The sequence below is a fragment of the Podarcis vaucheri genome, assembly GCF_965113315.1.
Source record: "Podarcis vaucheri genome assembly, chromosome: 2".
NCBI lineage: Eukaryota > Metazoa > Chordata > Lepidosauria > Squamata > Lacertidae > Podarcis > Podarcis vaucheri.
In genome coordinates this window covers 113,980,739-114,004,968 of record NC_138760.1, presented here as the reverse complement: position 1 = coordinate 114,004,968, position 24,230 = coordinate 113,980,739, and the positions used below count along the sequence as shown (strand labels likewise).

The window sequence follows — 24,230 nt, the reverse complement described above, 5'->3', positions numbered from 1 at the left end:
ACTCTGGGCTTCTTAGCTGCTCATAAAAAGTTGAATAGTTCTTCCCATTTTTTGAAGTAAAGTTTCGCTCGCCTTCAGTGGTATATTTGACATCAGTAAATAGGATTTGTGTATGTTCATCTTTATTACTGAATTCCTAGCCATCCAAAAAGTTTCACATTTCCCCAATTGCTAGATGTTTACTTCTTTCTTTAATTTATTTGTTATGATTAAACATTACTACACATTCCAGATTAGTGGTGGATTTATATCTGGGCATCCGCACACATTTGATGTCTTGGAATGTTTCGCCAATAATACTGCAGTATTGGCATCTAGAGGGCTGCTTGTGTGCTGTAACACAACAAAAACAGAAATCAAACTGGAAGCTTTACGATATAAAAAGTTACAAGATTTCAGCAGGAGACTACATGGCATGCACTGAAATATGACATGCACAGAAACAAAGCAGCATGTCTACCCCAAATATTTGCAGGTATAGACAGTATTGAAGGTGGGATCAAAAAAATAAACATTAGCTGTCCGGATGGCCACTGTGAGAAAAGGATGCTGGACTGGTTGTTGCCATGATCCAGAAAACTCTTCTTATGTTCTTATATATGCAATGTCATGCACAGTCTTTGAGTGGTGAGAGATTCCAGTGGTTCCTGCCTTTACCCAGATCTCCAGTTGAAGGTCAGCAGGTTTTATTTACACACATATATAACGTGAGCTAAAGCCTCAGCGCCTAGGGCTTGCCGATCGAAAGGTCGGCGGTTCGAATCCCCGCGGCGGGGTGCGCTCCCGCTGCTCGGTCCCAGCGCCTGCCCACCTAGCAGTTCGAAAGCACCCCCGGGGGCAAGTAGATAAATAGGTACCGCTTACCAGCGGGAAGGTAAACGGCGTTCCGTGTGCGGCTCTGGCTCGCCAGAGCAGCGTTGTCACGCTGGCCACGTGACCCGGAAGTGTCTTCGGACAGCGCTGGCCCCCGGCCAATAGATGTGAGATGGGCGCACAAACCCCAGAGTCTGTCAAGACTGGCCCGTTCGGGCAGGGGTACCTTTACCTTTATAACGTGAGCACAGGATGGAGGAGCTCACAGCACTAATACCACTAAATCTTGCTTCCTCATTTAGTTTCCAGAGGAACCCCAAAGTTCAACACACAGAGCAAAACATGTCTCTCTCCCCAGTTTACACAACCAGGGACGTCTTTACCATTGGGTGTAGTGGCGCAGCGAGCCAGGGCACTAAGCAGTGGACAGCACTAGGCGGAGAGTCCGGGGAGAGGAGATTGGGGAGGTCAGCGAGGCGGTGTCTGCATGCCTCCAGCACCCATCAGAGGCAGGAAGGCTCCAGATGATTTCCCACAGTCCGGAGCTCTCTCCGCTAGCTCCACGACATAACACCTCCTTGGCTGCGTGGTGTGTGCTTGCATCCCAAGCTCTGTACATAATAAATGTGACTCTACCACCGCTCCCCCTGTCCACTCTACCTCGAAAGATCCCTGCACTCGAGGTTACACGCTGCAACTGCTGCCCGCAGCGCCCCTCCCTCCTTCCCCTGCTTCTCCACCGCCTTGCATGGAGCCTGCCTCCTCCCGCTGCCCCCACCAACTCTGCACTCCTTCGCACGAACCGCATTTCATTCCCCTGCCTAATCCCCTCCCAGTCACACTCTCCCCCTTCCTCCCCAAGCAAGGATGGGGCGACTGCAGCTGAGTGAGCGTGCTTCTCTGCTGTGACGACATGGGTGGCCCAGCTCGCTTCGCCTGTCCCTGCCCGGACGAGACCCCCGCCTGCCTCCCATGCCATCCCCATCATGCCGGGCTGCCCAGCCCCGCACCATGATCCCGCCGCAGGAGCCGATGCCCGGTCGCGCATGGGCAGCGCGGGGCAGTAGCGCGAGGGCGGGAGCAGCCTTTCCTTTAAAAAGGTCTACAACTCTGGGAAATGCGGGGGGGGGCACTGGAGGGATCTTTGCACCACGGCGCCAGATAAGACGGCCCTGTACACAACTCAGGATGTTGTTCTACTATGTACCACACGGGTGAGGTGGCAACAGGAAGGCAACTGTTATGTACTGAGTTGAATAGGATCCAAAAGGCAGCAGTCTGATTGGTTCTAGAACAATGCAGCAGTATGATTGGTCCGCATGAGCCACCCAATCCAGCTCCAGGTGGAAGTGAATCAGCAACCTGATTGGCCTACAGGAGAACCCCAGAATTAGCCAATCACATGCGGCCCATTGTGTAAATAATGTATATAAAGCAGATATTTTGGGGGAACTACTATGAGCTGAATAAAGAGCATGAAATCCACACTCGACTCTAAGTATATTTCAGCAACTCATTTGTTCCTAAGGCACAGAGCAACTTGTTTGGATATTCTAAATCATAGTACTTAGCAAGCCAAAGCCATCACCTTGACAAAGGAACCGGTTTGGCAGGTTACTCCTTACCCATTGTACCTCACAGATACATCTTTTTCTTTCTCTCTTATTTGTTTATTTATTTCCATAATATTATTATCTTTATTTCTAATTAACCTGAGGACAAACTGCAGGACAAAAGGCAAAGCGCCCAGAAACCTCTCTCACCTGGGACTCCGTTTTGCCTTGGATAGACTTTGGTCGTCCAGAGGCGAGGGGTGAAGAGCTTTGGCAGAAGAGGCTTCACAGAAGATAGACAGAAAGCCAAGCATGGAGAAGCCGACAGATACGGAGAGGTAGAAAGAGGCAGGCGAATAGATAGATAAAGATAGATATGGGGTGTTTGGGAAGAAAGGCTGACTAGATAATGCAATGAGAGAGATCCAGTGGGCAGGCAATAAGATCAGGAGAAAGGGAGCAGGAGAAAGATGAAGATAGGTCCAGCTATAGCAATTAGCCTCAAAGTTTAAAGAAAAGGAAGAAGGTGGACATTTCATCTCCTCCCAACTCCTGCCCTGATCAGCTTGTCTATTTCACCCCAGCATCTTTGCTATTCTTCTTCAGCATTGCATCCCAACTACATGTACCTAGAGACGTCCCACCGCTTAAGCCTACTTCTAAAGAGCGGGGGCTGGGAGAGATACTCGGTTTTATGGGCTTCTTACTGAAAGAGGAAGGGGCATCTCTACCAGCCAGCACTACCATCGCCTGTCAGCTGTGGTGCCTATGTATAATAGAAATCTGTGAATAAAATATTTTGATAGAAACAGAAACCTGAATTGGAGTACTCTGTCAAGAAGCAAGGGCCAGAACAGAAAGAAAGAAAGATTTATTTATTTTCAACATCTCCACCCCACCTTTCTATAACAATCTCATTAAAACAATATTACAGTATCATAAGATTGCAGCAATCATAACAGCAATAAAACATTCACAAAATAAACATTCATTAATATAGGACCTAGAAAAGCAACAAATTCCCACAGGAAGGGGAATCATACAGATGATTAGTGAGAGATTTTTTTATTATTAAAAGATAAGACTGAACTGCTGAATAAGGTTAGGAGCTATTGGGATTAATTCCTCTTCAATACCCTTCCAAGAGCTTTGTGTACCTCTTTGTTCCTCAGGGTGTAGATTAGTGGATTTAGCATGGTGGTGACAAATGTATAGAAAAGGGAGACCATCTTTTCCTGGTCACGGGAGTAGCCGGATCGGGGCTGGAGGTAACTGAAAATGGCTGACCCGTAAAAGAGTGACACCACGATCAAGTGGGAAGCACAGGTGTTGAAGGCCTTCTGCCTGCCTTCAGCTGAGCGGATCTTTAACACAGCTGCCACAATGTAGGCATAAGAGATGGTGATCAGGCCCACTGGTAACAGAAGGATGGCCACACTGGCAAAAAAGAGGACAGCCTCATTGAGTGAGGTGTCCCCACAGGCCAATTTGATAAAGGCGGGCACCTCACAGAAAAAATGGTCTATTCGGTTCTCTCCGCATCGTGGAATCCTAAATGTCAACACCGTCTGCACTAGTGAATTGCTGAAGCCACTAACCCAGGAGATGGCAGCCATTGTGAAACATAAAGAATGGTTCATAATGGTAGTGTAGCGCAGCGGATGGCAGACTGCAGCATATCGGTCATAGGCCATAAAAGCCAAAAGGACACATTCTGTGGAGCCCAGAGCAAGGGAGATGTACAACTCAGCCACACAGCCACCATAGGAGATGGACTTGTTTTTCCTCCAGAAGCTCACCAGCATCCGGGGTCCGAGGCTGGTAGTGTAACAGAGGTCAAGGATGGAGAGGTTGCAGAGGAAGAAATACATAGGGGTGTGGAGATGGGGGTCCAGCCGCGACACCACAATGATGGTCGTGTTTCCCAACAGGGTCATCACGTAGCAGGTCAGGATAATGGCAAAGAGCAGCATCTCCAAGCGTGGGCGGTCAGCCACTCCCAGTAAGATGAATTCTCCTTGGTAGCTTTGGTTGCCTTCTTCCCGTGATGCTTCCCTGTACATCATCTGCAACATCAAGGAGACCTTAATGAATCACAGCAAATGGAAGCAATAGTTATTTGGCTGGGAGATTGTGCTTTCTCCAAGAATCAGAGAGCTGTAGAGTTGGATGGGACCCTGAGGATCATTTAGTCCTACTCCCTGCAGTGCAGGAATCTCAACTAAAGCATCAACAACAGATGGCCATCCAACCTCTGCTTAAGAACTACCAAGGAAGGAGGGTCCACCACCTCTCATAGGACTTCCATACTTGGACTGGCACTTGAGCTCTGGCCTCTAAAGATTTGGTCCAAGTTATAGTTAGTGGGCTGCTGTCATCTCCATACCCGGAACAGCTGTGCTGGACAGCACAATGGTGTGCTGGCCCCCGGGGGGGGGGAGGTACTAATACCATAGCCGAAGTTCAGTCTAGAGTCACTAGCAGGGTAGACGAACACTGGATGAGACGCGAGGTCCGAAACAGGGAGCCAGGCAGGGGAAACAGGAACACTGGTAGAGCAGAAGCAGGGAGCCAGGCGGGGAACAGGCACACTGGGAGTGCAGATCTAGGTCTGGGTAAAGCAGGTACTCCACAACGACGTTGCTCCCGCAACCTGGGACCGGGCTGCCTGACCTTTATCTTCTTCTAAGGTCGGGGGCGGTCCCGGCCCCCAGGAGCCCCGCCTCTCCTGGCCTTAAGGCGAGCACTCCTCCTGGGAGAGACCAGTTCCCTTCGCCTCTCTGCCCTAAGCCTCTGCAGTTCAGGAGAGGCCGAAGGGTTACTGGGCCCCGGGGGAGGCTCACCTGTAGCCACTGAGCCTCCAGCACCTCTGGGGCCAGAATGGTCTCACCTGGTGCCTGCCCCTGAGGATCTGTCACAGGTGCAGGCTCCTCAGCATCTAGGCCTTGCCCCAGTTCAGCTGGCCCTGGAGGCGGGGACTCCTGTGCCGGCTGGGATTCCTCCGGTTCACTCTCAGACTCGGAATCCCAGGCCATCACAAATGGGGATGCAATGGAGGCAGCCTTCAGTGCCTCTAGGTAGGCTTGATGACTCAGTTTGTTTACAAAGCTATTGTACTACCAACCTTACTGTATGCTTGTGAAACATGGACCACTTACAAACGCCATCTCCAACTTCTCAAAAGATTCTCTGAAAAATCTTACACATCACTTAGGAAGACAGGCGAACTAATATCAGTGTACTGGATGAAGCAAAGATCACCAGTGTTGAAACAATGATTCTTCAACATCAACATCAACTTCAACATCAACTTCGTTGTACGGATGCCTGATTATTGTCTTCCAAAGCAACTACTCTATTCTGACCTTAAAAATGGAAAGCGTAATGCTGGTGATAAACAAAAAAGGTTTAAAGAGTGTCTCAAGGCAAATCTAAAAAAATGTAGTATAAACACTGACAACTGGGAAACACTGGCCTGCGAGCGCTCCAGTTGGAGAACAGCCCTTACCAAAAGTGCCGTGGACTTTGAAGAAGCATGAACTCAGGGCTAAGAGGAAGGCATGTATGGCAAACCTTCACCATGATCAACTCCCGCCCGGAAACCTATGTCTCCACTGTTGAAGGACATGTGGATCTAGGAATTGGCTTCCACAGTCTCTTGCAGACTCACTGTTAAGGCTCTTTTTGTGGAAGACAATCTTACTTGGCTATGAGTGATTGCCAAAGAAGGTTAGGGTGTGGTGCTGACCATGCCAAGGTTGTGGGTTTGATCCCCATGTGGGACAGCTGCATATTCCTGCATTGCAGGGGCTTGGATTAGATTTGATTTCATTTCCATTTCACTTTTAATTTGCATGCCCCCTTTCTATATTGCTATGCACAAGGCGGTTTACAAGCTGAAGAAACCACAACATAGACAGCAAAGATTGCACACCTAATAATGATCTGATCCACTGCAAAGAAACCATAATAAAAACGTAACTTTAAAATAAACAACTTACATCAAATAAAGCAATCTTCAATAAGTAAACGGCAAACTTAAATATCAGCAAATAATAATTAAACAGTTTACACTTAATACTTACAGTGGTACCTCTGGTTACAAACTTAATTTGTTCCAGAGGTCCGTTCTGAACCTGAAACCATTCTTAACCTGAGGTACCACTTTAGCTAATGGGGCCTGCCGCTTGTGCGCGATTTCTGTTTTCATCCTGAGGTAAAGTTCTTAACCCAAGGTGGTACTACTGGGTAAGTTGAGTCTGTAACCCGAAGTGTTTGTAACCCAAGGTGTTTGTAACCCGAGGTACCACTGTATAATAAAGATTTACTAAACTATAATCAATAAAAATAATGGCAACTCACAATGCATGAAAGACCAGAAAACCTTATGAAAGGATGAAATTGAGAAACAAGGACACACAACTTTTAAAATTATTGGTTTTTAATAGATGGTCCTGTGGGTCCAACTCTACAATTCGATGATTCTATGAGCCCTCACTAGTGTTCAATTTCATTCAACAGAGTTTTCCTCCACGCATGTTCGAATCATCTCCCAGCTTGTTTCCTCACCCTTGATTCTAGAGCAGGGCAGTCCAACCTTTCATAGCAAGTGGGCCGCAAGAGAATTTCGACACAGAACCCACAAGCTGCACACTGCCTTGCCATGCAGGGCAGGGGAGCGAGGCCAAGATTTGAGGGGGTCCCTCCTGCTGCTTTCCCAAAGCCAGAGAAGCGAGGGCTGGGCTTTGGGAAGGAGGCACGATGCTCCGACGGCATCCTAGAACCTTCCCACCTTCTTCCTAAAGCTAGAAAAGCACTAATTGGGCTCTGGGAAGGAGGCAGGGGGACCCTAAGACCCTGTCAGAGCCCTCACTCCTCCTCTGCAAAGCCCAGCAACTCACTTATCCAACTTTGGGAAGGCGAGGGCTGCAGGTGGTGGGCAGCATACGGTGCTGAGGGCCACCAAAAAGGCCTTGAGGGCCACGTGTTGGACCACTCTGCTCTAGAGTAAACTAGGGATCCAAGCGAGAACCACAAAGTGGGAGAGGGTGCACAGCAGCGATTGTGTCAACCTTTAGAAGACATCTGAAGGCAGTCCTATATAGGGAAGTTTTTAAAATGTTTAATGTTTTATTATGTTTTTATATATGTTGGAAACCTTCCCGCCGGAGCAGTACCTATTTATCTACTTGCACTTTGACGTGCTTTCGAACTGCTAGGTTGGCAGGATCAGGGACCGAGCAACAGGAGCTCACCCCGTTGCGGGGATTCGTACCGCTGACCTTCTGATCAGCAAGCGTTCTTATGTTGTGAACTGCCCCGGGGATCTTTGGATGAAGGGCAGTATACAAATTCAACCATAATAATAAATACTGAAAACTGTGTTTTGCTCTGTTTTCCGACTCTTCCACAGTTCTGTAGAACTGAAAGAGGTGCAGAAGAAGACAAATGGAAACAATACAGTCAAGGGATAGAGCAACTTCAAACAATGAATGTATAAGGAAGTTGTGGGGTGGGGGAGCTCAGAAAGAAAAACCAAGAGAGGACACTTCTAGATGGGTGTGTTATTGCATGTGTCTTCTGCAACGTGTTATTGACACAATGAATTAAAGGGACCCCTGAACATAAGGTCCAGTTGTGACCGACTCTGGGGTTGCGGTGCTCATCTCGCTTTACTGGCCGAGGGATCCGGCATACATCTTCCAGGTCATGTTGCCAGCATGACTAAGTCACTTCGGGCGAACCAGAGCAGCGCACAGAAACACAGTTTACCTTCCCGCCAGAGTGGTACCTATTTATCTGCTTGCACTTTAACGTGCTTTTAAACTGCTAGGTTGGCAGGAGCAGGGACCGAGCAATGGGAGCTCACCCCATCGCGGGGATTCGAACCGCCAACCTTCTGATTGACAAGTCCTAGGCTCTGTGGTTTAACCCACAGCGCCACCCGCGTCCCCCCAACAGTGAATTAGTAATGGATTTATCCTGCTTTAGGGCTTGTCCACACTTCCTCTTGCTCCACTGCTTTCTCCTGGGGAAAACTGCTCTTTCTAGGCAACAGACAAGCGGAAGTGTTGACGAGCCCTCAGTTCTGCGATGCTTCCCCAACGCTAGCGTGTTATTGCTCTCCACATGCAGCAGGACAAAAGTAAACTGGAAAAGCTGTGGTATAAGAAGTTACAGGATTTCAGCAGCATGTTTCAGGTTGTGCACTGCTTGGAAATGAAATAGTATGACTATTCGAAAGCTTCTGCAGGCACAAACTGTATTAAAAGTGGGGTTGGGTATGACCGCTCAGAGAGCACCATGAGGGCAAATCAGAACAAATATGCATTGAAGAGTGTTTCTGGGGAGGCAGCTGCAAAGACCTGTTGGCATAAAATTTTGCAAAACCAGAAGGACTAGAAACTTTAGGCAGGAGTAAATAAAGCAAATCACAGTACTCACCTCTGCATGAAGGAAAAGGCTGCTTCCCATAGATCGAAAGACATAAACTAAACACCACTTAATCTCAGATCTCCTTTTCATCGCACGTATATTGGTACTCTAGTTCAAAGTTATTGTTCTTTTGCTGGGTCGGCCCCTTCCTAACCTCACTTCTGTCTTTGTAACAATCACCTTCCCTTCTTCCACTTCTCTCATGTGATGACTAAGGATACAACTTTTGCTTCTATTCCAGAGATGAATCCGTATTTGTCCTGCTACTTGTAGGAAACCAGAGCTGTCAGCTTGTCTCGGGGCTTCGCTCCCATCAACAGATGCACTCTGGATAGGCTTTTATGGTCCGGAAGCTATGACCAGAGATCACAGGCTGTGGCAGAAGTTGGCTTGAGGGAGAGGCTGGCAGCATGGAAGGAGAAAGTCAAGCAAAGAGAAGCAGACAGGTGTGGAGAGGTACAAAGAGGCAGGCAGGCAGGTATACAGACAGACAGACAGATAGATGATAGATGTGGAATGTGAAGAAAGTTAATGCTATGTTCCCAGCAAAGAGTCCAAGGATTGTAGACTATAATGAATTAAATGTCAATGTGTTTACTTGTGATAGAAAAAAGAGGTGAGAGAAAGGAGTTGAATGCAGTTAGAAGTTAGATGGAAGGAAGCATCCATTCTTTGTGTGTGTGTTTGTGGTGGGAAAGGGAGAGAGTAAGATCAGGAGAATGGAAACAGATACTAATATAGACTATCAGAAAGGTTGGGAAAATAGCTGTAGAGCCTCAAAGATTAAATAAAAGGGAGATCTGGATCTTCTCTCTCCCCACAACTCCAGCTTGTCTACCTCACCCCAGCACCCCAACTATAATGCAAGGAAGTTTCCTGCACATCACGGAGCCTCAGGGAATCAAACTTCAAGCTGAACAATTAGAAGCAGGCTCCCTATTAAGACATGCAGTCTCAAAGGCCAGCTGCCACTCGCATGACATCCTCAGGGAAGGCGACTTTTGTCAGAGTTCTTTCGTCATTTGCAGAAGTACTTCAAACTGCTATAATTGTGCCCAAGTTGTGGAACTTGTGTTTCAAGTTCAGCAAAGTTATTACGGTAACTGTTAGTTTATTCTTCGTTTGGACCCTTTATGTTCTTCTTCCTTGATCATAGAATCATAGAATCATAGAGTTGGAAGAGACCACAAGGGCCATCGAGTCCAACCCCCTGCCAAGCAGGAAACACCATCAGAGCACTCCTGACATATGGTTGTCAAGCCTCTGCTTAAAGACCTCCAAAGTAGGAGACTCCACCACACTCCTTGGCAGCAAATTCCACTGTCAAACAGCTCTTACTGTCAGGAAGTTCTTCCTAATGTTTAGGTGGAATCTTCTTTCTTGTAGTTTGGATCCATTGCTCCGTGTCCGCTTCTCTGGAGCAGCAGAAAACAACCTTTCTCCCTCCTCTATGTGACATCCTTTTATATATTTGAACATGGCTATCATATCACCCCTTAACCTCCTCTTCTCCAGGCTAAACATGCCCAGCTCCCTTAGCCGTTCCTCATAAGGCATCGTTTCCAGGCCTTTGACCATTTTGGTTGCCCTCCTCTGGACACGTTCCAGTTTGTCAGTGTCCCTCTTGAATTGTGGTGCCCAGAACTGGACACAGTACTCCAGGTGTGGTCTGACCAGAGCAGAATACAGTGGCACTATTACTTCCCTTGATCTAGATGCTATACTCCTATTGATGCAGCCCAGAATTGCATTGGCTTTTTTAGCTGCCACGTCACACTGTTGGCTCATGTCAAGTTTGTGGTCAACCAAGACTCCTAGATCCTTTTCACATGTACTGCTCTCAAGCCAGGTGTCACCCATCTTGTATTTGTGCCTCTCATTTTTTTTGCCCAAGTGCAATACTTTACATTTCTCCCTGTTAAAATTCATCTTGTTTGTTTTTGGTTTGGTGACTACTGGTGACTACTGGTGGCAATCCAGCCATATGGGCGGGGTAGAAATAATCATAATCATAATCATAATCATAATGTTTTCTGTTATTTTTAATGCTTGTTTTCATAGTTCATAAGGTGCTTTGAGCTGCTGCTTTTGGGAAGGGGAAAGTGGATCTGATTTGCTCCTGTGGTCTATACAGTAGATTAAAAGGTAAAGGTAAAGGTACCCCTGCCCGTACGGGCCAGTCTTGACAGACTCTGAGGTTGTGCGCCCATCTCACTTAAGAGGCCGGGGGCCAGCGCTGTCCGGAGACACTTCCGGGTCACATGGCCAGCGTGACAAAGCTGCATCTGGCGAGCCAGCGCAGCACACGGAACGCCGTTTACCTTCCCGCTGGTAAGCGGTACCTATTTATCTACTTGCACCCGGGGGTGCTTTCGAACTGCTAGGTTGGCAGGCGCATACAGTAGATTACTAATTTTTTAAAATGCTGTCTGATTCTGTAGGAAACTGTAGCTTTGTGAGGAGAACAGGGGTCTTCTAATAACTTTCAGCACCATAAACTTAGGTTTGCCATATGTCCGAAATTTCCTGGACACTGTCAGTATTCAGCCCTTATAAACAGCGTCTGGGCGGAAAATCGCTGAAATGTCTGGGAAAATCCGGATGTGCGGCAGCCCACGTTGGTAGTGTAGATTTTGGCAATTTTCGTTTTTTTTAAAGATTTGGCAAGAAAAGGGGGCGGTGTTGAAATATGGCAACCCTACTTAAGCTACCGAGCCCAGCATTCTTTGGGGAAGCCAGTGCTGTTTAAAGTGGCATTAAAGGTAAAGGGACCCCTTGAGGAGATTTCACCCCTCCCATTGCAAGAATCTGCTGATTTTCGAGAGAGGAGGGGTAGATTGTGCTCCAGTACTTATTCCGCTCCAGCCTCACTTCAAAGGGGGAGACTGAGTGTTATCTCTGTGTAGATAAGGTCGCTGCAGAAAGCAGCTGTAACACTCAGTGCAGTCCAGCGTCTCCATTTGTATATAGTTTGTATAGTACAGTAGCTGCTAGTGAATAAAAGAAGATATTCTTCAGCGCTGTCGTCCGAGTGATTTATGCTCTGCTGTACTCTGCTGTTTTCTGGAAGTGAGTTCGGTGCTCACAGCTCTGAGTTGTGAGTCCACAGCACTTGGACCTGTTCCTGCAGAGGAACGTCTCTGGAAGTGCTACCCCAGCTCACCTGGGCCAGTCGGGGCTGAAGTGGTTGAGCCCAGTCGGTGGCACTGGCTCAAAGGCGAAGATGACACCCCTGACTGTTAGGTCCAGTCACGGACAACTCTGGGGTTGTGACGCTCATCAGGCTTTATTGGCCAAGGGAGTCGGCGTACAGCTTCCAGGTCATGTGGCCAGCATGACTAAGCCGCTTCTGGCAAGCCAGAGCAGGGCACGGAAACACCTTCCTGCCGGAGCAGTACCTATTTATCTACTTGCACTTTGACGGGCTTTTGAACTGCTAGGTTGGCAGAAGCAGGGGGCCGAGCAACGGGAGCTCACCCTGTTGTGGGGATTCGAACCACCAACCTTCTGATCTGCAAGCCGTAGGCTCTGTTGTATAGACCACAGTGCCATCCGCTGTGGTATTATAGTGATTTAAATGTATGGTGTGTGAAATATACTCGGAGTCGTGTGGGAATTTCATGCTCTTTAATTAGCTCATAGTAGCAATGAATGAAACTTTCCCCAAAATGTCTAGCTCTATATATACATTATTTACACAATGGGCCCCGCGTGATTGGCTAATTCCGGGCTGCTTCTGTAGCCCAATCAGGTTCCGGATTCACCTCCTCCAGAAGCCTGATTGGCTGTGCCTGCAGACTTTGCTTAATTCCGATCCCCCCCCCCTTAAACTTTGCTGAGAGAAGGGCGTGTGAGAGCTGGGTGCTTTACCTCATAGAGCGCTTTGCTTTCCTCCCTCCCTGGATCCTCCCCCTCCCCCACCCCCATTTACCGCTGCATTTTCCTTCTTCCTGAGTTAAATTTCTATGCATTACTCCCCCCCCTTATTTTATTTTATTTTTACTTTTGTTTGGCATTTGGTTACCAAGCCTTTTGGTGTCCGCCACCTTTTGCCTCCCCACAAGAAACACTCTGTGAGGTGAGTGGGGCTGAGAGACTTCAGAGAAGTTTGTTTGTTTGTTTGTTTTTTATAAGATATTTATTAAGATTTTCAAAAAAAATACAGAATAAAAAGAAAAAAGAAAAAAGAAAAATACAAAATAAAAATAGTTAAAAAACGGTTCAATCTTTCTATCACATATTTTTCATTTGCTTGTTTCCCAGACCTCCTCACGCCTTCCTTTTCTGTATTCCAGTTCCAATTGTTAATTCAGCAAATCCCTCCCCTCTTCATTCATCTTAATCTTCAATTTTTAAATATTATAACATTAGTTGTTGTTTTTTACCTGTTAATAACCATTTTCTCATATTCCCTTAAAGCATTACAGCAAAAGACCACTTAGTTTCTATCCAACATCATTCTAACATTCATTAATTTTACAGTGTTTCTGTAAATAATCTTTAAACTTTTTCCAATCTTCTTCCACCGACTCTTCTCCCTGGTCTCGGATTCTGCCAGTCATTTCTGCCAGTTCCATATAGTCCATCACCTTCATCTGCCATTCTTCCAGAGTGGGTAGATCTTGTGTCTTCCAGTACTTTGCGATAAGTATTCTTGCTGCTGTTGTGGCATACATAAAGAAAGTTCTGTCCTTCTTTGGCACCAATTGGCTGACCATGCCCAGGAGAAAGGCCTCTGGTTTCTTCAGGAAGGTATATTTAAATACCTTTTTCATTTCATTATAAATCATCTCCCAGAAAGCCTTAATCCTTGGGCACGTCCACCAAAGGTGAAAGAATGTACCTTCAGTTTCTTTACATTTCCAACATTTATTATTGGGCAAATGATAGATTTTTGCAAGCTTGACTGGTGTCATGTACCACCTGTATATCATTTTCATAATATTCTCTCTTAGGGCATTACATGCCGTAAATTTCATACCTGTGGTCCACAACTGTTCCCAGTCAGCAAACATAATGTTATGTCCAACATCTTGTGCCCATTTAATCATAGCAGATTTCACCGTTTCATCCTAAGAATTCCATTTCAATAGCAAGTTATACATCTTTGACAAAATCTTAGTTCTAGGTTCTAACAGTTCTGTTTCTAATTTTGATTTTTCCACCTGGAAGCCAATTTTCTTATCCAAGTTATATGCCTCCATTATCTGATAGTAGTGAAGCCAGTCTCGCACTTTATCTTTTAATTTCTCAAAACTCTGCAATTTCAATTTGTCTCCTTGAGAGCCAGTGTGGTGTAGTGGTTAAGAGCAGTAGTCACGTAATCTGGGAAACCGGGTTCGTGTCTCCGCTCCTCCGCATGCAGCTGCTGGGTGACCTTGGGCCAGTCACACTTCTGTGAAGTCTCTCAGCCCCACTCACCTCACAGAGTGTTTGTTGTGGGGGAGGAAGGGAAAGGAGAATGTTAGCCGCTTTGAGACTCCTGAAGGGGAGTGAAAGGCGGGATATCAAATCCAAACTCTTCTTCTTCTTCTTCTTCTTCTTCTTCTTGTTCCAAAATTTCCCAATATTTTGGCCATTTGACCTCCATATTAAGTTTTTTCTGAGCCTTCGCCCCCATTGGTGATAACCACCTTGGGGTTTTATTTTCAAGTAAGTCTTTATATCTTATCCAGACATTAAACAATGCTCTTCTGACAATATGGTTTTTAAATGCTTTATGTGCTTTAACCTTGTCATACCACAAATATGCATGCCACCAAAAAACATTGTTAAAACCTTCTAGATCCAAAATGTCTGTGTTCTCAAGAAGCAGCCATTCTTTCAGCCAGCAAAATGCTGCTGACTCATAGTAAAGTTTAAGGTCTGGCAGGGCAAATCCACCTCTGTCCTTTGCATCAGTTAATATTTTAAATTTTATTCTGGGCTTCTTGCCCTGCCAGACAAATCTAGAAATGTCTCTCTGCCACTTCTTAAAACAGTCCATTTTGTCCAAAATTTGCAATGATTGAAACAAAAATAACATTCTTGGCAAAGAGAAGTTTGACTGGCCCAAGGTCACCCAGCAGCTGCATGTGGAGGAGCGGAGACGCGTACCCGGTTCCCCAGATTACGAGTTCACTGCTCTTACCCACTACACCACACAACAAAAACAGAAATTAAACTGGAAGGTATACGGTCTAAAAAGTTACAAGATTTCAGCAGGAAGCTACATGGCATGCACTGAAATATGACATGCACAGAAACAAAACAGCATGTCTACCCCAAATATTTGCAGGTATAAACAGCATTGAAGGTGGGATCACAAAGATAAACAATAACCTGTCTGGATGGCCACTGTGAGAGAAGGATGCTGTGCTGGTCATTGCCATGATCCAGAAAACTCTTCTTATGTCCTTATATATGCAATGTTATGCACAGTCTTTGAGCGGTGAAAGATTCCAGTGGTTCCTGCCTTTACCGAGATCTCCAGTTGAAGGTCAGCAGAGACTGGTATCTTTAGAATATATGGTTTTATTTACACACATATATAACCTGAGCACAGGATGGAGGAGCTCACAGCACTAACATCCCACTAGATCTTGCTTCCCCATTTAGTTTCAAGAGGAACCCCAAAGTTCAACACACAGAGCAAAACATGTCTCTCTCTCCAGTTTACACAACTCAGGACATTGTTCTTCTATGTACCACACAGGTGAGGTAACAACAGGAAGGCAACCCATTTGTTCCTAAGGCACAGAGCAACTTCTTTCGATATGCTAAATCATAGTACTTAGCAAGCCAAAGCCATCACCTTGACAAAGGAATGGGTTTGGCAGGTTACTCCTTACCCATTGTACCTCACAGATACATGATCAAAGGTTTTGGAAGGGACCCAGGTTATCATCCAGACTGATGCTTCCCCCAAAACTCCTAACAGTATGTTCATCATTAAAGCACAACTGCCAAACAAAACTCAACCTCCAAGAGCAAGTCCATAAAGAGAGCCAAAACAAACAAACAAACATATCTGCTGAACTTGAAACTCATTGGGCACAATAATAGTTAGAATAATTAGGAATGCTTCTGCAAATGAATAAACAATGCCAGTGATAGTCACCTCTCCTGAGGATGCTCACAATTGGCCTCTAGGGCTTCATTACTTCTGTGTAATATGTAGTTCATCCCTAGTTATTCAGCTTGAGTTCTGATTCCCTGGGGCTCTGTGACATTGAAGCAATGTCCATGCAATTTCCCCTAGCTGCTAGAGGTGTCCCTTCCTCCTTCACTAAGAAGCCCATAAAACAGAGTATCTCTCCCAGCCCCCGCTCTTAAGAAGTAGGCTTAAGCTGTGGGACGACTCTTGGTACATGTAGTTGGGATGCAATGCTGAACCAGAATAGCAAAGATGCTGGGGTGAAATAAGCAAGCTCATCAGGGCAGGAGTTGGGAGGAGATGAAATGTCCACCTTCTCCCTTTTCTTTAAACTTTGAAGCTAACTGCTGTAGCTGGACCTATCTTCATCTTTCTCCTGCTCCCTTTCTCCTGATCTTATTGCCTGCCCATTGGATCTCTCTCATTGCATTATCTAGTCAGCCTTTCTTCCCAAACACCCCATATCCATCTTTATCTATCTATTCGCCTGCCTCTTTCTACCTCTCCACATCTGTCGGCTTCTCCATGCTTGGCTTTCTGTCTATCTTCTGTGAAGCCTCTTCTGCCAAAGCTCTTCACCCCTCGCCTCTGGACGACCAAAGTCTATCCAAGCCAAAACGGAGTCCCAGGTGAGAAAGGTTTCTGGGCGCTTTGCCTTTTGTCCTGCGGTTTGTCCTGAGGTTTCCTTCCCTCCTCTTCCGCGTTGTTTGCAGCTTACGGTAGCTTAATTCCGATCCCCCCCCCCCAAAAAAAACCCACTTTGCTGAGAGAAGGGCGCGCGAGAGCTGGGTGCTTTACCTCATGGAGCGCTTTGCTCATAGAGCGCTTTTACTTTTGTTCGGAGTTTGGTTACCGAGCCTTTTGGCGTCTGCCACCTTTTGCCTCCCCTACCTCCCAGCTCCCAGCCTTTACTCTCGCGTGGGACAAAACGGGTACTTTTCCCTTTCCCTTGTGCTAGCTGTATCGCAACAGTGGCTGAAGCTTTATATCTATAAGAAAGAGGAGCGTATAGGCGGTGGGTGTATAACAAGGGCTGCGTGCAGTTGCTTCCTCCCTCCTCCCAAGGCTTAATTAACCTTTCCTTCATTGAAACAAAATTAAAAAAAAATTCCTTCCAGATAGAATCAACGGGCTCACATTAGTAGAGTGCTGTCCGCCATCCAGTAGCACCTTAGAGACTAACAAAGTTAGTTATTGATATGAGCTTTCGTGTGCATGCACACTTCTTCAGATACACTGAAAGAGAAGTCACCAGACCCTTATATATAGTGAGAGGGTGGGGGTGGGAATGAGTGATTGGCTGATAGGTGTGGTAAACCTATTGACGTCTGTTAACGACTGCAATGATCTTACAAGAAAAAGCAAGGAGTGAGATGGCTAAAAATAGCTTTATCATGTATAATGAGATAAGAATCCAATGTCTCTATTCAGACAAGGTCTCTCCATGGTTTTAAGTTTGGTAATAAGTTGCAATTCAGCAAATAATAATAATAATAATAATAATAATAATAATAATAATAATAATAATAATTTATTATTTATACCCCGCCCATCTGGCTGGGTTTCCCCAGCCACTCTGGGCGGCTTCCAACAAAACACTAAAATACAATAATCTATTAAACATTAAAAGCTTCCCTAAACAGGGCTGCCTTTAGATGCCTTCTAAAAGTTTGGTAGTTATTTTTCTCTTTGACATCTGGTGGGAGGGCATTCCAGAGGACGGGTGCCACTACCGAGAAGGCCCTCTGCCTGGTTCCCTGTAATTTGGCTTCTCGCAGTGAGGGAACCGCCAGAAGTCCCTCGGCGCTTGACCTCAGTGTCCGGGCAGAACGATGGAGGTGGAGACGCACCTTCAGGTATACTGGACCGAGGCTATTTAGGGCTTTAAAGGTCAGCACCAACACTTTGAATTGTGCTCGGAAACGTACTGGGAGCCAGTGTAGATCTCTCAAGACCGGTGTTATATGGTCTTGGTGGCCGCTCCCAGTCACCAGTCTAGTTGCCGCATTTTGGATTAGTTGTAGTTTCCGGGTCACCTTCAAAGGTAGCCCCACATAGAGCGCATTGCAGTAGTCCAAGCGAGAGATAACCAGAGCATGTCCCACTCTGGCGAGACAGTCTGCGGGCAGGTAGGGTCTCAGCCTGCATACCAGATGGAGCTGATAAACAGCTGCCCGGGACACAGAATTGACTTGTGCCTCCATGGACAGCTGCGAGTCCAGAATGACTCCCAAGCTGCACACCTGGTCCTTCAGGGGCACAGTTACCCCATTCAGGACCAGGGAGTCCCCCACACCTGCCCGCCTCCTGTCCCCCCAAAACAGTACTTCTGTCTTGTCAGGATTCAACCTCAATCTGTTAGCCGCCATCCATCCTCCAACTGCCTCCAGACACTCACACAGGACCTTCACCGCCTTCACTGGTTCTGACTTGAAAGAGAGGTAGAGCTGGGTATCATCCGCATACTGATGAACACCCAGCCCAAACCCCCTGATGATCTCTCCCAGCGGCAGAATATAGATGTTGAAAAGCATGAGGAGAAGACAGAACCCTGAGGCACCCCACAAGTGAGAGCCCAGGGGGCTGAACACTCATCCCCCACAATCACTTTCTGAACACGGCCCAGGAGGAAGGAGTGGAACCATTGCCTAACAGTGCCCCCAGCTCCCAGCCCCTCTAGGCAGTCCAGAAGGATGTTATGGTTGATGGTGTCAAAAGCCGCTGAGAGATCCAGCAGAACTAGGAAACAGCTCTCACCTTTGTCCCTAGCCCGCCGGAGATCATCGACCAGTGCAACCAAGGCAGTTTCAGTCCCATGATGAGGCCTGAATCCCGACTGGAAGAGATCCAAATGGTCTGCTTCTTCCAGGCGTGCCTGGAGTTGTTCAGCAACCACTCGCTCAATCACCTTGCTCAAGAATGGAAGAACTTCTCTTTCCAGCCTATTTCTGAAATTCTTTTCTAATAAGACAGTTACTTTGAGATCTTGTATAGAATGTCCTGGGAGATTGAAGTGTTCTCCTACTGGTTTCTCTGTCTTGTGATTCCTGATATAAGATTTATGTCTATTTATCCTTTGGCATAGGGTTAGTTGGTCTAACTTAGTTGGTCTCTAAGGTGCTACGGGAAGGAATTTTTAAATTTTGTTTTGACCACGGCAGACCAACACGGCTACCTACCTGTAACTTTCCTTCATTGATTCTGTGGGAGCTTCGAACCGGGGGGGGGGCACCGGGAGCTTTGCTCGTTTTAAACCCCATCTACCCCACTGTCTTCTTTGGCGATCACTCGTAGCCGAGTAAGAGTGTCTTCCATAAACACAGTTCTAACAATGAGTCCATAAGTGACTGTGGAGGCCAATTCTGGACCCACACGTCCTTCCACAGTGGGGACATTGGTTTCCGGGCAGGAGTTTATCACGGTGTGGATTTGCCAAGCGTGCCTTCCTCTTAGCATGTTTCTCCCTTGCATCCTGAGTTCGAATGTCTTCAAAGCCCATGACACCTTTGGTAAAGGCTGTTCTCCAACTGGAGCGCTCGCAGGCCTGTGTTTCCCAGTTGTCAGTGTTTATAACTGCTAAGTCTCCCCTAATTTATTTTCCTAGCTCAATGACATATTTTAATGATTATTTCATGCTCAGAAAGGCGAGGAGAATGAGGGATAGTTCATGACTGCTAGAAACCACAGCAGGGGAGAGACCTGATGTGCTCAGGTCCTACATCCTAGCTTCCCTTTGGCACCCTGTTGGCTCTGTAAGAAAACAATGGACCTTTGTCTTGATCCAACCAGGCTCTTTTTATTTTCTTATGAGTCCTCAGACCATAAGCAGGGATGGGTTGAAGGACCTTCCAGAGGAGGCACTTGGGGAAGAATCACAAAAATGGCCTCCCTCCAGCCCTCTGACCTACTAATTCAGGCATCCCCAACCTTCGGCCCTCCAGATGTTTTGGACTACAATTCCCACCATCCCTGATCACTGGTCCTGTTAACTAGGGATCAAGGGAGTTGTAGCCCAAAACATCTGGAGGGCTGCAGGTTGGGGATGCCTACACTAATTCCTTCTGACAGCGGATGGATGCTGCTAATTACCACCCTTTCCGTACAGATAAAGGTAAAGGGACCTCCGACTGTTAGGTCCAGTTGCGGACAACTCTGGGGTTGTGGCACTCATCTCGCTTTATTGGCCGAGGGAGCCGGCGTACAGCTTCCGGGTCATGAGGCCTTCATGACTAAGCAGTTTCTGGTAAACCAGAGCAGCGCATGGAAACCTTCCCGCCGGAGCGGTACCTATTTATCTACTTGCACTTCGTGCTTTCGAACTGCTAGGTTGGCAGGAGCAGGGACCAAGCAACAGGAGCTCACCTCGTCATGGGGATTTGAACTGCCGACCTTCTGATTGGCAAGTCCTGGGCTCTGTGGTTTAACCCACAGCGCCACCCGCATCCCTTTCCATTTCTTAACCATCTGCTATTCATCATTCTTCTTTGACAGTATAGGCAATGTACAGGAAATCATTGTGGGAAGAAGGTAATCAGACCTATGAAGGAGAATTCATCTTACTGGGAGTGGCTGACCGCCCACGCTTGGAGATGCTGCTCTTTGCCATTATCCTGATCTGTTACGTGATGACCCTGTTGGGAAACACGACCATCATTGTGGTGTCGTGGCTGGACCCCCATCTCCACACCCCCATGTATTTCTTCCTCAGCAACCTCTCCTTCCTTGACTTGTGTTACACAACCAGCCTCGGACCACGAATGCTGGTGAGCTTCTGGAAGAAAAACAAGTCCATCTCCTATGGTGGCTGTGTGGCTGAGTTGTACATCTCCCTTGCTCTGGGCTCCACAGAATGTGTTCTTTTGCCTGTCATGGCCTATGACCGATATGCTGCCATCTGCCATCCGCTGCGCTACACCGCCATTATGAGTCGCTCTGTATGTTTCAAAATGGCTGCCTTTGCCTGGCTTTGTGGCTTCAGTAATTCACTAGTGCAGACAGTGTTGACTGTTCAGCTTCCACGGTGTGGATATAACCAAATAGACACTTTTTTCTGTGAGGTGCCAGCCTTAATCAAATTGGCCTGTGTTGACACCACGTTCAATGAGGCTGAGCTCCTTTCTTCCAGTGTGGTTTATCTTCTGTTACCACTGAGTGTCATTATAACCTCTTACAGCTACATAACAGCTGCTGTGTTAAGGATCCGCTCAGCCAAAGGCAGGCAGAAGGCCTTCAGCACCTGTGCTTCCCACTTGATTGTGGTGTCGCTCTTTTACGGGTCAGCCATTTGCACTTACGTCCAGCCTCCATCCAGCTACTCCTTGGAGAATGGCAAGATGATGTCGCTCTTTTATACATTTGGTACCACTACCCTCAATCCACTGATCTACACTCTGAGGAACAAAGAGATGCACAAAGCTCTTGGAAGACTAATGAGGAAATCAACAACTTGAGTCGAATGGCTGCCAACTTTTTAAAAAAAGGTTTTTTATTTATACTTTTTAAATTGATACATTTGATTAATTTTAGAATCCATTTAACATTTCAAAATTTGACTTCCTTCCCCCTCTTTCTGCGGTTCCTTATTTTTTTTCATTTCTGCATATCCAAATTCATTTAATTTGCTCATTTAATTATCTACTGTGAATATATAGTCTTATAAAACTGCAGATTATTACAGTAATCCTGCTAATATTTTTATCTGTTTACAAGTTGTCTGTAATTATTCAATAAACCATTTGCATTCTTTTATAAAGAGTTTGTTATCTTGATTTCTTATTTTTCCAGTAAGTTTCGCCATTTCTGCATATTTCATAAGTTTTTGTGTCCATTCTTCCTTTCCTGGGACTTCTACTTCTTTCCATTTTGGCGCAAGTAACATTCTTGCTGCTGTAGTAGCATACATAAATTAATTTGTATACAATTTTGGTAGTTGTGTCCCTATAATTCCCAAAAGAATTTTTTATTTTAAAAAATTATAAATGTTATTTTGAACATTATTTTCAATTTATTATAAATCATTTTCCAGTAAGCTTTAACCTTACTACAAGACTACCACATATGGTCTTTATGTTTCCAACATTTGTTTGATTTAGATTTTGCCAATTTTCTTGGTGTTAGATACCAATGATATATCATTTTCATATAATTTTCTCTTAAACCATAACACGCTGTAGATTTTACATTCAAATTCCACAATCGTTCTCATGCTTCCATATCTATATTATGACTGATATCTATTGCCCAGTGTATCATTGAAGATTTTATTTGCTCATACTTTGTCTCCCATTCCAATAATATTTTATACATTTTAGACAACACTTTTACATTACATTCCAGCAGGTCTCTCGCCAGTTGTGATATTTGTTCCCCAAAGCCTCATATCCAAACTTTATTAAACACTTCATTCAAATGATGATATTGTAACCATGTTGTTAATTTCCCAGATAATTCCTTAAATTCTTTTAATTTATACTCTCCTCCCTCTTGTTTTTATAAATTTCTATAAGTTGTCCACCCTTCTGTCATGTTCTTTTTCCTTACTGCTATAGCTTCCAGCAGTGAAAGCCATAATGGTGTTCTTACTTCTAATAAATTCTTGTAACTATCCCACACTGTATACAATTTTTTCCTAATTACAGTGGTGCCCCGCAAGACGAATGCCTCACAAGACGGAAAACTCGCTAGACGAAAGAGTTTTCCATTTTGGAGGTGCTTCGCAAAACAAATTTCCTATGGGCTTGCTTCGCAAGACAACAATATCTTGCGAGTTCCTGCTGGGTTTTTTCCCCTTCCCCCCTTTTTCTAAGCCGCTAAGCCGCTTATCAGCTGATCCGATCAGCAGATAAGCCGCTAAAAGCCGCTAATAGCGCTAATCTGCTAATCCATCAATGGGCTTGCTTCGCAAGACAAAAAAACCGCTAGACGAAGAGAATCACAGAACGGATTCTTTTCGTCTTGCGAGGCACCACTGTATATGGTTTGTAAATCCTTTATGAACATTCACCTTTTTGTACCATAAATAAGTGTGCCAGCCAAAAATATTATCATGACTTTCTAAGTCTTAAAATATGTGAATTTTCTAACATCATCCATTCCTTCAACCAACAAAGACAGGGTGCTTCATAATATAATCTCAGATCTAGCAGGGAAAAACCTCCTCTTTCTTTTGCATCTATTAATTTTTATATTTTATCCTCGGTTTTTTCCCTTGCTAAATATGTTTAGAAATATCTTTTCGTGATGCCCAAAAACAATCCGTCCTGCCAATCATTGGAATCGATTGAAACAGAAATAACATTCTTGGCAACACATTCATCTCTATGGTCAACACTCAACAGCCTAATAATGAAAGATTCAAATTTGGGACAGAATGGCTGCCAACTCTAATAATAATGAATTATCCTTCATTCTATGGTGACTTGCAGTGTTGCTTCTGTTCATTTGTTTTTAATGATTATTTTACAGATGTTTTATTGGTGTTTGGAATATTTCAGTGTTGTAACATTGTAATGTAATAATGACATTATTTTCATAGAAAGGTGAGGTGAAAATGCAGTAAATCAGTGCTCCTGATTGGTGGACCTTGGACCCCAGGGGATCCATGGCACCATTCACATAACAAAGGCTGCCATAGAGATATTAAAAAATTAAAAAGTAAGGGTCCATTTGAAAAGCAGAGATCTCAGTGCCAGATTACCAAATAGGCAGAGTAATCACCGGCCTATGGGCTCCATGCCCATAGTTTGAACTCCCTTCGAACTAAATCCAGTTCTCTAAATGTGACACCACATGAGGTCTCCTAACAGCTAATTGGAATACCCAGAAATATCCATATGCAATGAAATAAATTTCTCCTAACAACTTCTGCATAGCTAGTTAATTCAAAGACTTTTGCCCCCTAAGGAGTTAAGTAGTGTTCTCTTTTCCATCCCTTCCCTGGTGCAAGTCACAGCCTCCAGAGGATGCTGTGCAAGGGAAGGGGAGGCAGGTCATTTGGGACTTTGCTCATGACTGAAGGGTAACATGTAGTTTCCCCTTAATTATCGAGCCAGAGTTCTGGCCCTTATGGGGCTTCATGATGGTTCCTCAGAGAGCTGCTGAAAAAGGGGAGAGAGAGCAATTTCCTCCACCTCTCCCATCCTCCTGGATAACATCATAAAATTATTTATCCTGACCCCTGAAGGCCCGTTTTGAGACAGAGAGATCAGACTGCTATAGTCATGTAGATGTGCCGGTATCAACACATAGTATGGGACACAATGCTGAGGCAGAAGAGGCAAGGCGCTGGACTGAAT

At 45.5% G+C, this 24,230-nt stretch overlaps 2 protein-coding genes across 2 annotated transcripts; one reads left to right on the top strand and one right to left on the bottom strand.

Annotated features, from left to right (window-relative positions):
- Positions 1-3,374: 3,374 nt before the first annotated feature.
- Positions 3,375-8,895, bottom strand: LOC309526994 (putative olfactory receptor 2B8). Its single transcript, XM_082213412.1, has 2 exons — positions 8,811-8,895; positions 3,375-4,432 (listed from the first exon to the last, which is right to left on the bottom strand). The coding sequence occupies exons 1-2, from the start codon at positions 8,889-8,891 to the stop codon at positions 3,485-3,487; spliced, it is 1,029 nt and encodes a 342-aa protein (XP_082069538.1). The 5' UTR covers positions 8,892-8,895; the 3' UTR covers positions 3,375-3,484.
- An 11,540-nt stretch (positions 8,896-20,435) lies between these two features.
- Positions 20,436-21,386, top strand: LOC309527509 (olfactory receptor 2G6-like; the record flags this gene model as incomplete). Its single annotated transcript, XM_082214335.1, has 1 exon — positions 20,436-21,386. The coding sequence occupies one exon, from the start codon at positions 20,436-20,438 to the stop codon at positions 21,384-21,386; it is 951 nt and encodes a 316-aa protein (XP_082070461.1).
- Between the last annotated feature and the right edge of the window lie 2,844 nt (positions 21,387-24,230).

What these genes read in the sequence shown, in the direction of transcription:
- LOC309526994 (XM_082213412.1), bottom strand. Translation starts at nt 8,891, where the DNA reads ATGAAAAGGAGATCTGAGATTAAGTGGTGTTTAGTTTATGTCTTTCGA. An exon ending in GCCTTTTCCTTCATGCAGAG is followed by an intron (nt 4,433 to 8,810) that starts GTGAGTACTGTG and finishes TTGATGTTGCAG; the next exon opens with ATGATGTACAGGGAAGCATC.